Raw genomic sequence first — 20,090 nt, forward strand, 5'->3', positions numbered from 1 at the left:
GATACTCATATCCCTCCTCTATAGAAAGCTAAGAAGCAGCAGAATAACCAAACTGTAAACATGAGGAAGGAAAGAAAAGTTTACGAAGCCCGATAACAGTCACATGCTACAATAAGCTACCATTGACAAACATTTCCAGCATCTCTGCTCTGAAGTCGAGTATGTCATGTTCTTGGGCTTTTCCCCTTGATAATCTCTGCCATCTGTGTGCTTGTTATAACTAAAATGAATTCTTCCAGTAAGCTTTTCAGGACATTCCATCACATTAACTCCCACGTCTCAATCTCTCCTTACGTGTTGCTATGATCAGGTACTGGCAACTTCACACAGGGGGATGCTGAATTGGGTTTTCCCAAAGAAAGCTTGGTTTTAAAAATGTTAAACAGGGGGAAGAACTGTTTTGACATATAGGAAACTGTTGTTGTTGTTGACCAGCCCTTCACTATGAGGTCTCAGGGTGGGTTACAACATTAAAACACAGTATCAAAAACAGTGTAAAACAACTTACAGTCACAAAAACAACATGGGTATTAAAAATTTCCACACCAAGTATCAAAAGCCAGGATAAAGAGGTGTCTCTTCAGCATTTGCCAGAAGCTGTGCAATTACCGTATTTTTCGCTCTATAACACGCACCAGACCATAACACGCACGTAGTTTTTAGAGGAGGAAAACAAGAAAAAAAATATTCTAAACGAAACAGTGGATGTATGATTTTTGTGGTTCATGCTGTGGCCACAGACATGTGATCTGACAGTGAGTTTGGAGTAGCCCAATGCAAAAATCCTGAGGATCCATGTGGATCCGTGCTTTGTAACCACGTTTTAAGTGCGGAGGGAAGGGAAAGCACTCAAGGGACAAGGATGTGTAAGTAGCTCCTCTCCTTTCCCGCTTTGCTCCTTTAAAGCAAGCAGGCTCTCTGTCCCTCTCTCCTCTCCACTCAGTGGCTCTTCTCCCGCTTTGCTGTTTCAAAGCGAGCCACGGAGGAGGGAAGGAAGGGGAACCATGGATCCTCTGCTCACGACTGCAGCAGATTCCCCCCCCCCGCCACCCGTAGGCATTCGCTCCATAACATGCACAGACATTTCCCCTTACTTTCTAGGAGGAAAAAAGTGAGTGTTATGGTGCAAAAAATACGCTAAATGCCTATTTCTTGTAAGGAAGAATGTTTCAGAACAGGAAGGGGGAATTGGTGGCCCTCCAGATGTTGCTGGAAAACCACTCTCACCAGTTCTGACTACCTGTGATGCTGCTGGGGCTGATGGAAGCTGCATCCCAACAGTACCTGGAGGGCCAGAGGGTCCCCATCCTATTTTAGATCTCAAATTTTACTGACAGGAAGAATGTACAAATGTAATACATAATAATAATGTTGAAGACAGCGTGAGACTTTGCTCTGCCCACCAAAATCAAGAAACATATTTCAATGGTAAGCAAAAGACTTGGTTTCAGAAATTAGGCCCCTGGTTTCCCCTGTTGTTGTTCTTGTTTAAATATTTACTTAAACTTCCAGCCCATCCTGTTTCAAATGCTTTTGATGTCAAACCATTACGTGAAAATGGTGTTCTATCCCTGGAGCAACAACAAAATCATTTTAGCCTCTGTGAATGATCTCCTTCACCACAACCCTCAGTACAAAAACTCAAACTAGGGAGGGAAATCACAAAAAGAAGAAACCACCAGCATGCAGCAGAATGCATAATATACAGGAGAAATGAGCTACTTTGCATACAGGCAAAAAACAAGGAGCATAAGGAAAAAAACTATAAATCTAATTTATGCTCTCTGTAATGCCTCTTCTTAACACTAGTGTGCTGTAATGAGGCCAAAGCATAACTGAGGGCAGTATAAAACCTATTGAACTCCATTAGGTATTTAACAGATATTTGCATTCCAAACAAGCTCTCTTAATTACAAATTAAATTCTAAATGCAATACCTCTAATAACATGAAGTAGCTAAGTTGTAATAGCTTACATATTGAAATGACCCCTTGAGGGTAAATTCTGACACAGCCAGATTGCAAGTGACAGGCATAAGCCATTGATCTTGTAAACAATGAAAGCTACCATTCAACCAACCCTCAAATTATCTGAGGCAGAGCTGTTTTAAATCCTGTACTAGTATTTTCTCTTGTGTGGGGCTAGCCTGCCCACTGGGCAAATGTAATTTCCACCCCTCCCAGCACCAGAACTACAAGGAATGCCAAGCAGAACATTTTGGCGAATTGGCACTAACATTCCCAGCGGGAACATAGGAAGCTGCCTTATTATCCTGGTTCCCACCCAGATCATGATGAGAAAGGCTCTTACTTGAGAGTAAGGAAGAGATCTTCATTGAGACAAATAAGATATACAAGCTCAGCAAAATTTAGTGATCACAATAGCAGCTACGCTCAGGTTAGCTTCCAGGAAATGAAAGGTTAGCCAGGCTAGAAGCAACAGGTCAAGTCCAAGGAGTCAAAAATCAGGGAAAGGAGGCCAGAACTGCACAGGAAAAATGGAGTTGTCCCAATGGGGTGCAATGCCCACCTGCCAAGCTTTTAAAGGTGGGCCAAGGGCGCCCACTTGCAAGGCTCTTGTACCCAGGTCTCAGCCCCCCCCCATGTCATCCTTCTGTTTTTCCTCCTTGTCCATCTCAGTCTGCCATTCCCGAGCCTGGTGATGCCTCAAGACTCATGACAGGACATTGGTCTATCAAGCTCAGTATTGTCTACACTGACTGGCAGGAGCAAACCAGGGTGTTAAACAGGAGATATTCCTCACCCATCCCTGGAGATGCCAGGGACTTTTTGCAGGCAAAGCAAAACTGAATGACAGCCCTTCTCTTGTAAGGAGCAGCCTCCATATGTGCTGCTGCCATCTATCTCTGAGCGTATTCTTTATTGTCTTACCTCCCCCAACTCAACTTGTTCATTTGCTTTTTGGAAAAGGGAAATATTACAATGAATGAATGAATGAATGACATTTGTATTCCATTCCATTCCATAAAGTTACCTCTGTGCTAAGGTATGCTACATAAGAGTGCTGTTAGCCAGGCTTTTAAAACATGGGGACAACTGACTTCACCTAGAAGTAGAGCATTCTGTGTCACTGGTCCCATGCTGAGGAATACTCTTCCAGCAAAGATTTGGCCAGCATCCTTGCTGCTAATTTTCAGACTTCTCTTCAAGCCTATCCAGCTGTGCTAAGTTTCTCAAGGTGAGCTAGTCATTTTTATCTTGTACTTGCCTATTTTGTTGATATTTTATATGAGAGGGCTATCTGTATATGTTTTAAAATAAATGAAATAAAAATAAATACATTGCAAGGCTTCCCTACTTGGTAAACTGATAGTCTGTGTTGACAATTTATGGCAAGTGACACAGTGGAGACTATAGGCTCACAACTAGAATTGCCGTTTAAAGGAACAGCCCCCCCCCTTCTCTCCGTGGTTTTCAGATGTTAAGTTTTCAGACTTGTATTCTAAATGTTGTTCACGTAGTTGGAATGATATTTTTTTTAAATTGCAGGTTTTGTAAGGTATTTTGAAATATCTACTTAATTTCTTTTCTGTGTTGTTAGGAACACCTTTTAAGATATAAATAAAACTCCTCCTCACTTTATTGCAACTAAGAAAGGAGTACATTTATTGTTGGAATGCACTGAGCAGAAACTGAAAGGAACTAGTGAGCGAAAATAAACTTAGAATAAAAATAATGATGAACTACAGAGGCCTCATTGGAATGTATTGCGATAAAAATGAGATTTTGCTTCCAATTTTAACCAACCACAGCAATGGAGGATTGTGTCCAAACCTAGCCAGATCATGGTTAGTCTTCATGGAGTGAGGAATAAGCCAGCTTCAAACCATGGTATGTGAAGCTGGCTTACTTCCATAAACCATAGCTAAAATCAACTGCAATTTATGGTTCAGAGACATTAAGATAAACAGTAGTTAACTGAAACTGGAAAGAAAAGTTTATAATCTTGTTCTCATGGTCACATTGACATAGGAGAAGGGAGCATACGAGCTCCAGGCTTGTATACCGTATTTTACGTCTAAACTGGGCCAGTGTGTTTGAGGGTTTAGTTTCTTTGTTTTTTTAAATGAAGTGAGAAACTGTAGTTCTATCTCATAAGTTAAAGTTGTGTGTGTGGTGTGATGCTTGAACTGGGGGAGTATATCTATGTAATTACCCTTGATTTTCAGATATGAAATTATGCACAATAGTTAGCTTCGTGAGTTCTAAAGCAACACGACTGTCTCTTTAAGAAGTCAAGAAAAGAAGGAAAATAACTCCAAAGGTGTGGGGGGGGATCAACAGTGCTCCCTCCAATTGCAAGTGCAGATGCCTGGCCAGACTGGGATCTGAATCTTACACTGGTGACAGGGCAGCCTCTTCCACTGCACCTGAGGGCAGAAAGCTAGCTTGGGGAATGCAGGGCAAACAACAGAGCACACATAGTTCTGTCTGGCTACTGCTTCCCAATTGCCAGCATCTGCTGCTGCTGGAGGCATCCACCTCACTTTGTCCTGGTCCTGCACAGAGTACTAGATCTTCACTCTATGGTTGGTAAAAACATTTTCCTTTTCATTTTGCTGAGAGTTGTGAAACTCCACATGCTCAGAGTAGTACTCGTAGTCCACAAAAGGTTGTGCCAAATTTTTTTGTTAACTTTTAAGATCCTACAGGACTTAATTTGTGGCACCTAATTTCATTGGGTGGGTGTGTGTGTCCTATTTTGGGAACTGCACCAGGACCCCCAACCACCCTAATTCAGCCTTGCATTTATTCACCATTTGTTTGAAGTGTGACCAGCTATATACATAGAGGAAGCCTAAAAGTAATTGTTCAGTATGTATTCCTCTGCCATCAGCAAAGCCCTCTTCCTCACAGGGTGGTTGTGAGCATAACACAAACATCAGTTATAAATTATCGTGCATATTAAATTGCAGAATTTAGGTATTGAGGAATTTTGGGGTGCCCAAACTCCTTTTCTTATAGGGGCACCTAAAATTATCTGCCTACCTTGTTTCTGCTAGTGAATTCTCTTGTAGGTGGCTTTGCAAAAGTCTGATTTAAATGCATCATGCACTAAATCCTGCCTCTAACATTTTAAACAAATTGATACTGCATACACAAAAGAACACACCTTTATATATAAATATCCCTGCATTTAACTTAAAAAGGACCATTTTGCCTGAGGGATTTGAATTGCAAGTTTTGTTCTACTTGTCCTGAACACTGCTATTGTGCTTCATAGGTACATGGAAGGAGGAAGAACTCAGCATATAGCTATTACGGAAGGAAACTAGCTGTAATTTCAAACAATTTCCCACAATAATTGCACCTTCAAACGCTTTCCCATTATACAGCTTGCAATATATATGCAGAAATACGAAGACACATAACTTTTCAAAAGTATAGGTCTAGCTACTTTCATCTCTTCATCATTTCAACAATGTAGACAATTGAGACTGGGGGACGTTTTGTGAATCCAGTCTTTTTTCCATTGCATTTCTACTTGGGAGTGGGCAGGGAAAGAATCATAACTTAATGACAGATCACATGCTCTGTGTGCAGAAGGTCCCTGGTTTAATTCCCAGCCTCCCCCATTAGAAGAATTTCAGGTATTAGGGCTGGAAAAGTCCTTGAATGGCTTGTGCCAGTCAGAGGGAAAGGAGGGTGGTAGAAAGTGAGAGACAGAGAAAAGAGGATGCCTCACCTACTTTTGGCTTGGCAGTCACCAACAAATTACCCATGAAGACACAAGGCCCATGGCAGAAAAGGGTTCCCCACACCTGCTTAAGGATACTGGAGGTTCTACCCCTTTTCTTGATAAATTTGTAAAATAATCTGTGGGGGTCAAGTCTGAATGACTGTTATGAACCAGATTGTAGGTATCTGGGAAAGCTATATTCTGAAAGTTGAGAGAGAGAGAGAGAGAGAGAGAGAGAGAGAGAGAGAGAGAGAGGGAAAGGCAACGGACTCTACAACAAACCTGTACTCTTTCACCTGGGATACAAGCCCTCCTCTCTCCAAGTTGCAAAGGTCCATGCAAAACAAAAACCCACCCCCATCTTTAAGCCACATGCTTCCAACTTACATTTTCGCTGTTGACGTCAGCCTCACTGGGGCATCCAAAGAGTTCCCGCCTCAATAAATTCCCGTCATACTCTAGAAAAGTCAGGTAGAGGTTGCGGAAAAATTCAACGTGCTTGTTCTTTACTCTCAGCTTTTTGGGTGAGTTCCAATGGATCACCTAGGAGAAAAAACAACAACAAAGCAGGCATTCCGTCATGAAAACGCAGCCACATTTGCCTGTTGCCTTTAAGGAATATTTTTCTCATTATTGTTACAATCATTTTACTTCGTCCTTTCTCAGTGTTGGAATCTGAATGAGGATTGGAGTGGGGGGGCACTATTTAGGGTCTTCCACAGTTACCTTTTCTTCAAGGAAGCTGGAGAACATGAAGCAGTGGGAAAACATCCCTATCAAACAAGGACATACAATAGGACTCTATCTCATACTCCTGCATCCTTACAAACAGTGGTGCATAACTTGAAGGCTTGCTGTGATGTGAATTTTCTGGAAAAGTTTGAATTTGAAAATTCAAGATTAGTTTGCACTGGAATTTTTTTTTCTGAGTGATATAACTTAGCATGCTTATTTTACTTGTATTGAGTAAACAAAACAAAAACTTTTGAAACTGTCAAGCTTGCCTAATGTTTAGTTGCAGTTGGCACCCATCCACTGCTACTAATGAACTTATGAATTGGAAAAACCTTCTGCAGAAAAAAAATTAAGCACTGGGAAATTTTCTTCTCCACACCGCTGAAGTCTTGTGCTGTATTGTGCATGAATACCGTGTCCTGCCAGCTTCAACAGCTCACCTACTATGTCTTCAATAGAGGCCAGGCAGCCCATTTAAAAGGTGTCACCCCACCATTCCCTACCCCCAGCCCAATCAACAAGCCACCATTCATTCTGGTTTGGCAACGTAATGGGGAGATGATAATAGGGTGAGAATTAAAGGCCCTGAAGAAAAACCTCCAGTGGGGATCAAGAAGTGACAGATTGGAACAAATTCATTTTATGGAGATTACATTTTAGGCATAAAATGGATTCTTTGTTTCAAGCATTAGCTTCTATGAATTCCAAAGAGGCCAAGATGTGTGTATGCATGGAGGAAGGGAGAGAGAGAGGATTTTGTTGGGAACTCTTCCAAACTGGGGCTCCTGAAGGCTTTGTACATCCATTAGAGAAATTACATGTAGGGGCGGCAGCACTCTAAGCAGCAAAAAAATTGCCAAGAGCTGAGTAAGCAGTGGCTGCAGTGCTGTATCACAGCTTTATTTAACTTCCTCGTGGCACTTCTTATTAGTAATCTGAAAGCATCTTCCTTAGGCAATGAGACCAAACCTATTTGGAATTTCAGAGTGCCGACTATGCAGCAAGGCCAAAACCAACTGCTGAGGGATAAAACAAGCTATATAAACAAAAACAAAAAGAAATGAAGCCATCTCAAATCACTTAGGATCATACGCTACTTCATGTTCTCCAGTTTCCTTGAAGAAAGGGTTTAACTGTGGAAGACCCTAAATGGTGCCTCCCCACTCCAATCCTCATTCAGTATGTGATGCTGGCTAAAACTTTGTCTGCTTGTAAAAAGGGATGTTTTTTGCTGCTTATGTGGAGTGTCTAGTTTTAGCTCCAAAAGACCAAGCCTCTGAGTGGTGCAGTGGGATGGTCATGTAATAAGGCACAGCGAAATTGTTTGCTGGTCTGCACTACATTCAAATCTTTCCACCCTTTCTCCACCCCTGGAGAAATAGGCTCACCTTCTTTTTTAGCCCATTGCATAAAACCTAAAAAGCAGAGTGTGTTAAAGCATTACTGAAATGAAGTTGCCTTCCTTGGTGGAAGCAGAAAAATACCGTATTTTTCGCCCTATAGGACGCACTTTTCCCCCTCCAAAAATGAAGGGGAAATGTGTGTGCGTCCTATGGGGCGAATGCAGGCTTTCCCGGGCTTCTTGCAGCTCCGCGCCACCCTCCGGATACCGGCGCAAAGCTGCGCGGAGCTCCGGAGGGTGGCGCGGAGCTGCCTGCGCTCCAGGGCTTCTTGCAGCTCCCCGCCACCCTCCCGATCCCGGCGCGAAGCTGTGCGGAGCTCCGGAGGGTGGCGGGGAGCTGCCTGTGCTCCAGGGCTTCTTGCAGCTCCGCGCCACCCTCCCGATCCCGGCGCGAAGCTGCGCGGAGCTCCGGAGGGTGGCGGGGAGCTGCCTGTGCTCCAGGGCTTCTTGCAGCTCCGCGCCACCCTCCCGATCCCGGCGCGAAGCTGCGCGGAGCTCCGGAGGGTGGCGGGGAGCTGCCTGCGCTCCAGGGCTTCTTGCAGCTCCGCGCCACCCTCCCGATCCCGGCGCGAAGCTGCGCAGGGCTCTGGAGGGTGGCGCGGAGCTGCCTGCGCTCCAGGGCTTCTTGCAGCTCCGCGTCACCCTCCCGATCCCAGCGCGAAGCTGCGCGGGGCTCCGGAGGGCGGCGCGGAGCTGCCTGCGCTCCAGGGCTTCTTGCAGCTCCGCGCCACCCTCCCGATCCCGGCGCGAAGCTGCGCAGGGCTCTGGAGGGTGGCGCGGAGCTGCCTGCGCTCCAGGGCTTCTTGCAGCTCCGCGCCACCCTCCCGATCCCGGCGCGAAGCTGCGCGGAGCTCCGGAGGGCGGCGCGGAGCTGCCTGCGCTCTAGGGCTTCTTGCAGCTCCGCGCCACCCTCCCGATCCCAGCGCGGAGCTGCGCGGGGCTCCAGAGGGTGGCGCGGAGCTGCAAGAAGCCCTGGAGCACAGGCACCTCCGCGCCACCCTCCCGATCCCGGCGCGAAGCTGCGCGGGGCTCCGGAGGGTGGCGCGGAGCTGCCTGTGCTCCAGGGCTTCTTACAGCTCCGCGCCACCCTCCCGATCCCGGCGCGAAGCTGCGCGGAGCTCCGGAGGGTGGCGCGGAGCTGCCTGCGCTCCAGGGCTTCCTGCAGCTCCGTGCCACCCCCCGGATCCCGGCGCGAGGTCCTGCGGGGTCGCAAGGCTTGCAGGCAGCAGCCTGCAGCCCATAAGCTCGGGGGATAGCAGGGAGGCGCAGCGCCGCCACCCCGCTATTCCCTGACCTGATCTGAAGGCTGGGGGGGGGGGGAAGCAAGCTTGCTTCTCCCTATCGCCAGCCCCATAAGCTGGGGGACAGCGGGGCAAGCCGCTGCCCCACGGAGGCTAGAGATGCTGTCCCTGAAGGCAGAAGAGGGAGATGGAGCGCTCTGTCTCTCTCTTCTAGCTTGGGGATGGCTGCGCAAACCTGGGGGGGAAATAATTTTTTTCCCCTTGATTTCCCCCCCAAAAAACTTGGTGCGTCCTATGGGCCGGTGCGTCCTATAGGGCGAAAAATACGGTAAGTGAATGCAAGCAAAGAATGCTTAAGCTGCAGCTAAACAGCTTTAGAAGGATGCAAGTAAGTGATTTTGCCCAAATGGCAAAGGATGGGAATTATTGATCACCTAAAAGGTGGGGAGGAAGACTATTTTAAGAGCACAAAGGAGAAAACGAGGAAGGGAAAAATAAGAACATTGCTATCATTTCAAGCTATAGTCTTCAAAACTAGAAGATAATTTCCTTTTCCAGTGTTCTCAGTAGAGCCTGACTGACTGCCACAAATTTTCAACCTGGGATTCAGAACTGAGCCAGTACGTAGCTATTACTAATTATGATCAAAACAGCCATTCCTAAAACCAGTCTTTTAAAGAGCAATTTCCTGTTATTGGAGCAAACTGGGTTTCAACCCTGCAAAATAAATTCGGGCAGTTTATTTGTTCAGGACTTTGAATGTTGCTGGAGCGGATCTGCCAAGCTCTACAGGAAAACCAGCCATCCGACAAGAAGAGGAGAATGATAGAAAAATAAAGGTTTTCGTTCAGTTGGATCCATCCACTCCACTCTTCTTGCTTTGGTAGAGTAGATCTAGAACCCATTTTTCTGACCTTGCAGGCAGCTACAATCAGAGCTCTGCACACATGGCCTTCCAAAAACTCACCGCCATCTTCGCAGGCAGAGGAATTGTGGAGAACATTTCACTGAGGTTCCCCAAGGGAGTAGAACTCATACAATAGTTTCTAGGGGTTGGGCCTCACCATTAGAAGAGGCATTAATACTGTTGGTGTAGCATTATGCTAGGGCACTGTGGGCAGGGGGGGGGGGAAAGAGAAATTGCAGGGGAGTGAGAAAAAGAAAAAGAGAGACAGAATTTTCCCTCAACTCAGCTCTAAACAGATTGTATTTATTTGGGGTCTGGAAATCCATTCGGTAGTGCATACCTCTGAGGACCAAAATGGTCTCTGGAAGCATGAAGCCCAAATTGAGTTAGAGATACTGTAAGCCCTGAACGGTTGGCACCTTTTAGATTTGTGGGTGCACTATGACCAGTCTAGATATTTGTATTTGTCAGCCTCAACTCTCCAGGCAGCTGTAAATTGAAAAGTTTTCGCATTTCCAAAAGCTAGTGGGTATCAAGAACTTGATATTCATGATTTAATCGGAGCTGAAATGTGTGTCAGGAATCTGTATGTGAACAGATGTCCAAGAGAGCCTGGACTGGGTTGAATGAAAGTTGAATGGAATTGAATAGTGTCCAGAATTATTTTCTTTGAAGGATAGGCAGGTGTTAACATGGTTAAAGGACAGGAGAAAACAACCAAATTTTTAGTAGTGCAGGTGTTGTTGTTGTTGTTTTGTAATTAAAACCCCTCTATTAATTTCTGCAAACACAGTAGGTGTGTTATCTAGCAATGAAATTACAGGATGAACAATGACAAAAATCAAGATACAATAACTGCTGCAAAATCATCTAGCTGGAAAGATAGCTGAGAAAGTGCAGTTCATTCTTTTGTATGGAGAAAGACTGGCAGGCTAGACTACAGGGATGGGAAACTGTGGCCCTTTGGATATTGTTGGATTCCAGCTCCCAACATTCCTGACCATTGGTTATACTGCCTGAGATGGATGGGAGTTATAGTCCAACAACCAACACACCCTTAACCTTTAACACTGGACAAGTCTTGCTATATCTGCAAGTTGTGTGGATATTACAACAAAGCACGAAGTGGTCCTAAATCATTCCAATCAGATTCCAGTTTCCGATCCATCAGAAAAATATTTCCCAGAATTAGAAATCAATGATGCATGGATTTGGGAAAAAGAAAGAAAGATTGCATGGAAATGGCTCATTACTGGTACTCCATTGTTCAGGATTACTGTATGTTTTGTCGTAACAACCACTTGAGTTATATTTTTCAGCCTAATTTTGTATAACCTACTATAACAGTTGCAGGGAGGGGGGTATTGTTCTGTTCTGTTCTTGTTTTACTGTGTATTATGTGTTTCTTATCTTGTATTTTTATGTAGTGGACCACCCTGAGATTTATGGATGAAGGGCGATATAGAAATGTAATAAATAAAATAAATAAATAAATATGTACTTGCGAGTCCAATATAGGACTATTTTGTATGTACTCTGCTCTTGTATTTGTGTTGGGCTTGATGAAAAAAGGTTAGTTATCATGCAGATAACTATTGGAGAAACACATATTCAGTATGAGGGACTAGCTGTGTGTGGTTCTTTGCATTCTGGCCTATAGTCCCGTGTATATCCTTGTAAACTTCTCTGAGCAACTGGAAATTTACACTTTTTGTAAATTCATTAAGCACCCCACTGCACAGGTTATTGGGCTAGATCCAAATGCAAATTAAGAGCTGTTCATGAGTAACTGCACAGAACTCAAATGCATTTATTTACAAATGAACGTGCTGTAGAACTGCAGCCTATTTGAAACCAATATACATAATTAAATCCTAATTCGGCTGAAGTCAATACTACAGTTACACATTTCAAATTCAAGAACTCTCAGTACTGGAGGACACTGAATTTTAACGCAGCATTTCCATCTTAAATCCACAGAATCATAAGCCCTTTACTACTAAATGCTCAAATAGAGATTGGGAATACTCACTTCCCAGATCATGGCAGGCTTGTGCACATTTCTGAACTAACACTGTCTACTTTATTTTTATTTATTTACTGCATTTATATCCCACCTTTTCCACCAATGAGCTCAAAGTGGCACACTTGGTTCTCTTCCTTCTCATTTAATTCTCACAACAACCCTGAGAGGTAGGTTAGGGTGGGAGGCAGTGACTGGCCCAAGGTCACCCAGTGAGCTTCCTGCCTGAGCAAGGATTTGAACCCTGGTCTCCCATGCTGTGCCGTGCTGGCTCTCTCATATATAATATGACATTAAATATCAAACACCACCTATCTACAGCTACATATAGGACCAAAACTGTAATGTGTTATTTTTCACTTATAAAACCCCAACTCAGCTAGCCTTACCTTCTGAGAAATTCAAAAAAACATGGCTAATTTCTATTTGTATTTTTCATGTTAACTGCCTTAAAGGGCAAATACTTCTTAAAGGTCACATGCTACTTAATTTGAGAAAATAAGATGGCCTTTTCAATGCTATTGTTTCCCCCTCGCTTAGGTTTTATCAGAGAATATGCAGTTATTCTTTTAGTTTGTCTACTTCTTTTTTGAAATGTTAAGGCTGCAATCCTATACCCACTTGCTTGGGAGTTATTCAATGAGGCTTACTTCCAAATAGATATGTAAGGTGAATTACAGTTGCATTGTAAGTTGAATATGAATTTCCCACAGACTGACATAAATATAGTACACGGTCTACCACTGATAAATTGTATAGTACAGCGGTGGTAGTTATGTTTTGGTAACTATGAAACCGGCATAGTGTAGCAGTCAAGAGAATGAGTGCAGAGTTTTAAGTTCATATTTCAGCTCAGCTGTTAATTTGCTGGTGGCCTCCCCAAACAGTCTGGCCATGGAAATGCTGTCAATTGAAAATATACTGTACCTTGTATGAAGAGAGCAGTCCTTCACTGAGGAAGTGAGCTTATCACGGTGCATGGATCAAAGACATGAGGAGCCCAGTTTTGGACAGAAGGGCTCCATTAACATTTTTCAGCTGCCACAATTGTTTTGCTAAGCTAGAGAGTTTCCAGGACACCATTGCAATGAGTCAGCTGGGTCCTGAGTTGCAGTTGGACTTGCAAGAGGTTCAGCAGGTGAAAAATGTTTGAGGTGAATCTGAAATGACTGTTTTGGGTTAAGGCCTCTGAAAAATGCAAATATTAGCAGACAAGTTTCACCAGGTTGTTCCAGTTTGGAAAACATGGCCGAGGAAGACAGGGTGACTCACATCCAGCTAGTTCATTTTTCATATGGAGAGATTTGATTAGGATCACAATCCAAGCATCTGTTGGTTCAACATAGATTACATTCAAACTGATTGCAAATGCCAGGCAATGTATTTCTGGGGCAATTTCTTTTTGTTTTTAGAAAAATAAGAAGTTAAATGAATTTCTGTTGAACTATCCATTCTTCTTACCCCCACAAAAGAAAACTATGTCTTCTCTCATGATTTTGAATGTCCAGAATATCTATGTTGTATCCTTGACAACCAGCAAATTCTCTTGCCTGACTCACTCAGTGAGGTCACAACTCATTGTTGGGGAAAATCACAATTCATTAACTTGTTGTATAGGATTTCACTGCTGGGTGGTCTTTGTCAAAATGCTGCAACTGAAAATTCATTGCACAGAGAAAATCACATTATTGCTTGAAATGTAAAGAATCTAATCTGAATGTAGTCTCTATCCAAAAGTGCTGTTGACTGAGAATTAAATAGGACCTGCTGTATCCTACTGTATACCCTACAGCAGGGGTAGCCAAGTTGGTGCTCTCCCTATGTTGCTAGACTACAACTCCCATCATCCACGGTCATTGGTCATGCTGGTTAGCGTTGCTGGAGTTCAGCAATATCTGCAGGGCATCACATTGGCTAATCCTGCCCTCTATCAATGTACATAGTATGAGTTTCATGTACCGAATTGGACTGAATATAAGCCACACTTTTTTTCCAAATTCCGATCGTGAAAAGTTAAAGTGTGGCTTATATTGACGACCTTACGCCGCTGGCAAAGCGGTGCGGCTCCCCCCTAGAAAGCAGCCCAGGAGCACGGGGCAATGGCGCACGTCCTGTCCGCCACTCCTAAGCCTCCCCCAAGCCGCCAAATTTTAAAGGTGCAGCTTATTTGTGGGTGTGGCTTATATTTGGGCCAATACGGTAGATAATTTTAACGTTTTCGTTTTCTTTTGTAAACTACTTAGAGGTTTTATTACAGTCAAGCGGTATGCAAATGTTGTTAAATGACTAAACTAAAATAAAAATTATCTCAACACCTCCTGCCAGCTATTATGCTATCTCACCATTCCCTAAGATGTGAAATACAGTCATACCTCGGGTTAAATACGCTTCGAGTTGAGCGCATTTGAGTTGCGCTCCGCGGCAACCCGGAAGTAACAGAGCGCATTACTTCTGGGTTTCGCAGCTTGCGCATGCGCAGACTCTCAAAATGACATCACGCGCATGCACAGAAGTGACGAAAAGTGATGCGCGCAGACGTGCCATCGCTAGTTACGTTTGCTTCTAGATGCGAACGGGGCTCCGGAACGGATTCCATTCGTACCTAGAGGTACCACCGTACTAGAAGCTATGTCTAGGCCAGCCTTCAGCAACTTCCTCCAAATAACTATAGCTCCCATCACCTGCACTGGGTGGCAGCCCCATATTGAATACAGTGTCTAGTCCTGCTCTGAGAAACTGCAGGGGGAAAGTGTGTCTCTTCATTCAAAAGAAGACAGCTGTTGTCAGAGTAAATGCAAAAGTACATAGTGTGTCAACAATGGCAGTAAAGACCAGGAAGCTCCCTTTGCCAGGAGTGCTGGGCAAGGTGAGCAGGGGGTGGGTAGTTTGTGCCTGTGTCCTTGGTGGCATTCTCCAGATGCTGGTCAGCAGAACTGACTGCTGGAGAAAGAAGTCTACTTGCTGCTTCATCATTAGGACAATGTATCAATTAGCTTTAAGCCATCTTAGATCTTGAGTTGGGAGCACAGAGGAAATTGTTTCCAAGGTATGGCGACTATAAATCTGAAGACAGATGACAAAAAAGAGGGGGTAATATTTTAATTTACTTGGTTGGTTGATCACTACAAATTAACAGATTGTCTTAATTATCCATATCTCCTTATCTCCTGTTTGCTGTGATCTAATAAATATTTTCCGCATGCAACAACCCACTCACTCCCATTCAAGTGGAGCATTTTAAATAAGATGTTCAAGATAAGCTTGACTCATCTGAATTGAAAATTTCTCTACTCATATATGGGGAGCCTCCAGTTTCATAACTCCTGCTGGGTACACAACAGCTGTGATACTCCTATTGCACACACACAAGGCTATTTTCTTCTACCACCACTGGGGGCAACAGGAGAGACCTGTTAAAACATGGAGTCCACTTCACTACTTAGCAGCTACATAGGTCTATCACTCAAGATTGTGAACAGAGCAGCAGAGAAGTGCACCCATAGCAGAGCAACAGCCATTGATGAGGACACCCGAAGTCTGAAACATAAAGTTGGGTCAGTGCAATGATGACAAATCCCCAAACCTCAGTGACTTCCAGGTCAAATGGAATTAAATGGATGCCTTTTCAGTTTGATAGGAATAATTTGGTTCCATCTGATTTGAGGAATGCAAAGGCCAGGTCCAGCTTAGTTTGGAATTTAAAAACTCCTTCTGTGTTTCCTTCTTCCCACACCATTCTTCTTAATCCTCTAACACCAATGTATACAATTCATCTTTTTCTTTTCCACCCACTGGAGGCTTCTGCTACATTTTTCTTCACTCCAGTCCTATTCAGTATAAAATACATAATGTGCCAAATATACTGTATTGTGCCATTTATTTTAAATGTCACAGGAACTTCCTAATTTCCAGGTTGTTGTTTTTTTAGAATCCACCCTGTGCTAAATATGTCAGCCACATTTTCTCCCTCCCAAAGGCTGCTAATATGTGTTTGAACCAGGGATCCTGGCTTAAAACAAACTCTAGTTTCATAAACCATCGTTTGACAATGGCTTGTTAAAAAACAAAAAAAAAACATAGCCAAGTTTGCTTTAAAGTAAAACCCTGATATGAATAAAATGCTAAGCCAGGATTCTTTACAAATTAGACTAAATTCTGCCAAAGTCTTCCTCTTGGCTATGCAGGATGAGCAGAAAGGATGGGGAAAGCACATGTATCTGATGCTTCATTCTGGCTTGTCTAGGTATGTCCACAAAGCACTAAACCATCAACCTTATGTGGGAATCAGCCACTGCCTCGGCTCCAGATTTTGGAGGGTCCATAGGACCCACTCCCACAGTGAGTCCTGCTCCTTCTCATCTTGATTATTGCTGCCACTTGCTTACTGTTAGGCAGTGAGCCAACGATCAAGCAGGCAGTGGCATCTACTGATCTTCCTTCATCCACTGCTCCACCACTGACTGAGCCAGAATAAGAACAACCAGGCTGCAGTGACGAAGAGGAGATACAGGTTGAGATGGCTTTTCTTAATGGGTCCTCTGCTGGGCTGTTGGCCCTTGGCAGATGCCTGACCATGCCGATTCTGATCCTGACATTGGCCCTGAAGCCAGGTAGTGACAGGTAGAATTTGCATCGCAAATTAGAAGTAGGGCAATCAAAGAGTGAGATCTGTCTCGAATGGAACGATCAGTCCAACTTAAAGTAGTCAACAGGAATCATTCCTTAAGCATTAAGAATTTTAGACTGTAGCTATCTATTTTGGAAATACTCTATGACCTGTTTGTTTTTGTTTTTTAAATCAAGGACCCAGATTTTGTAGGCACAAACTGCGGGACTGCTTATATGTTAGCCTACCATTCACTAAACTGTCACTATGATGCCAAGGAGTGTGGTGGAGTCTCCTTCTTTGGAGGTCTTTAAGCAGAGGCTTGACAACCATATGTCAGGAGTGCTCTGATGGTGTTTCCTGCTTGGCAGGGGGTTGGACTCGATGGCCCTTGTGGTCTATTCCAACTCTATGATTCTATGATTCTATGATGCCGACAAAGAGCTGCTTGCCTAGCTGCACCTTTGGTTCATAGTACAAACAAGGAAGAAGGCATTCCGCTTCCCCCCACACCAACAGAATACAGGAAGGGCAGGAATTATGTTAGCTGTTAGAGGCTTCACTTAGAAAGAGGCTGTATTTGTTTTAGAGACCATTTCGCTGTGAGTCCTGGAAGACCTGCTCCCTGCCTTGTAGGCCCTTTTCTACCTGGCCTGGGAAGGCTGGGACTGGACTGACTCCAGCTACAAAAGCTGAGGCTGCTGAACAGACTCTTGGGCTGGACTATTGTTTAGGGTTTGTTGTTGTTGTTATTGATATTATTATTTTTTGTATCTTTATTTTAGATCTTATTATGATTTGTGTGGAAATTGTTTCAATTTGGTTGTGCACTTGTTTATTGTTTGTGACTACTTTTGTTATGTTTGCAGTTATGTGATTTTTTTTTCATGTTGTAAGCTGCCTTGAGCATGGTTTTAACTATGGAAAGGCAGCATAAGAATAAAATGATGGAAGGATGAAGGATGTATTTTATCCATGCAAGCGCCAGTGGGTTTCTTTTCTTCATTTGGGAAGCCCTACTGCAGATGGCACCCTATTGCTGCTTGGGAAAGTTCCCTGCATAAAACAACTGTGCTTTTATGCTAAATACAGTACATTTTATTTAATCCTTTCTACCCACTTCCAGAAGGCAGAAGTGCAACAGGCTGGCTCCATTCACCTGAAAAGGCTGAAGGTGATAACAGGTTCAAGATAGTTCTGTTTCATCTCTACATGTAGCCACTTTTAAGTGACTGAGGCTGTGACCCTGTGCATGCTTACAGGGAAGTGAACCCCACTGACCGACAAATTCTGAGTAAAGGTGCATAAAATTGTGCATTAATGTGTCCAAAGTCCAAGTGTTGGCATTTACAGCATATTTGCAATTTCCTCAGCAAACGAAACTACAAAGTAGCTGGCAATCATTAAAATGAACATTTTCTCCCTCCACTCCCAGTGGCATTTATTGTAGGATACATCTTGGGTGCTTAATACCATGAATATGTCGAGGGCAGTCTGGGCACTGTGGCATCAGATGCCTTCTCATTCTGAATGCACAGGAAGGTGCTTTATGAGTGTATAGATGCATGTTTATAAAGCCCCTCTATGCAAGGAGTGACCTATGGAGATCTTTGCACATGTACATCAGGACACATGTAGCGCTTCATCCTGCATATTTTGAATGTGTGGACATTAGCTGTGGTGCACAACCGCAAGGGGTGGGGAATGGGGTTTCCTGCTTTCTTTCAACATGTGGAGTGAGTTGTCTGTATCTGCTGTTATATGCATTGTTTATAACATTGCGCAGTTGCTTAAAAGGGCATCCCTTAAGTTGCATTGTGGGAAAACATCCATTTCGTTCTCTCTAACACCATGCAGGATTAGTTAGTCATAATTAAGCGGTTTTGTTCAACATTACCTTTAGATCAGACACATCCCGGTAGCACTGTTCAGAGCGGGTGTGGTCTGACAGCTGCACATTCCAGAAACAAGGAAGCTGGTACACAAGAAAGGGGTTCTGTTTGATGACTGCATTGAAGATGTCCTGCCAGACAAAAGAAGAAAAAAATTGCCACTTTGTAAAACACACACACAAAGTTTTCAGCCTTTGGAAAACAAGTAAAAGTGCTGACATCTTTGTTGTTGTTGTCGTTGTAAAGACTAATGGATACTATGATGATTCCACAAAAGCCCACATAATCACACTTCAGACTTAACATTTCATGCATTATAAGATGCCAGGTGGCAGTTCAGTCCCAATAGCATTCAACAAAAAGGAAGGATGGAATGCAGACAACCTTGCCTTTGAAGTCCTAGGTTGAATAGTGTCTCTTTTGGTCAAAGAATTTCAATCTAAACTCAATCTAAAGCTGTAGACCCGAAACAATATGCACTCTGGAGTAGTCCCAGTGGTTTTCAGCATACTGTTCTTAAGAAAATTGGCTTCAGAATGGCAGCCAAACTTGGCAGGAGTTTTAAAATGGACTTTGATAGGTTTTGAATCAGAACATTAATCGCTCCACATCTCTGCATCCCTTCTGCAAAATGGGGGGTAATGAGTCTTCTCTAACTCCCAGCTGTGCTGCGAGGATAATATCCTTAATGTCTGTGAGGTGCTCAGATTGTATGGCAAGGGATGGAAGAGAGGGAGGTGGTTGCAATTGCTGGAGTCAGATGAAATCATAATGACTGTTTGCTGAACTGAGAATGACAAAACCAGTAGAGAAGGAAATAGTATTTCCAGGCTTCTTAGAAGCCTGTAGCCTTTTGTTTCAAAGGAAGAAAATGACACGCATCTCTTTAAAAAGAAAAATCTGCATGTGCAGTAGTGGCGAAAATGTTAAGTTTTCTGAAATCACAGGATAAACAACCACCAACAGCATTCCTCAAATGCTCAAGAGCTAGTTCTCCATTTTTTTAAACCATCTTTTCTGTTTTAGTTGAACTGGGTAAAATAGACAACACTGGGGCTGCCGGTGCAAACCATCATTCCTCTCCATTCCTTTCCATGTAGTTCTGGGCCATTCTGTGGAGGTGGAGGAGGAGGAGGAGGAGGAGGAGGAGGAGGAGGAGGAGGAAGAAGAAGAAGAAGAAGAAGAAGAAGAAGAAGAAGAAGAAGAAGAAGAAGAAGAAGAAGAAGATATTATTTATACCCCACCCATCCGGCTGGGTTTCCCCAGCCACTGGGCGGCTTCCAACAAAATATTAAAATACAATAGTCTGTCAAACATTAAAAGCTTCCCTAAACAGGGTTGTCTTCAGATGTCTTCTCTGAGCTCTGAAAAAACACATTTATACCCCACAAAAGGAAATTAAGAAGCAACCACTGCCAGTGCCCCTAGATTTCATTCCTCTCATCTCCCATTGTGAACCAAAAATTAGCAACCAAAGACTTTCAGCTCAGCTCAGCACTATCTTAGCAGGCAGCAAAACCATGAGATTTATGAAAAGCTGCCCTACATGACTAGCAGGCTGCATTGGGCTTGATGGGTTAGAGC

General features: G+C 43.6%; 1 protein-coding gene across 1 annotated transcript in view; it reads right to left on the reverse strand.

Moving 5' to 3' along the window:
• LARGE1 (LARGE xylosyl- and glucuronyltransferase 1) overlaps positions 1-20,090 on the reverse strand; it is a 345,951-nt gene that overhangs the window by 41,054 nt on the left and 284,807 nt on the right. Inside the window, exons 9-10 of the mRNA XM_081210986.1 lie at positions 18,512-18,637; positions 6,088-6,243 (exon numbers count right to left, since the gene is read on the reverse strand). Coding sequence (XP_081067112.1) covers positions 6,088-6,243; positions 18,512-18,637 — 282 coding nt within the window. The remainder of the gene's footprint in view (positions 1-6,087; positions 6,244-18,511; positions 18,638-20,090) is intronic.

This window comes from Podarcis bocagei (assembly GCF_964188305.1).
Source record: "Podarcis bocagei genome assembly, chromosome: 10".
Lineage (NCBI taxonomy): Eukaryota > Metazoa > Chordata > Lepidosauria > Squamata > Lacertidae > Podarcis > Podarcis bocagei.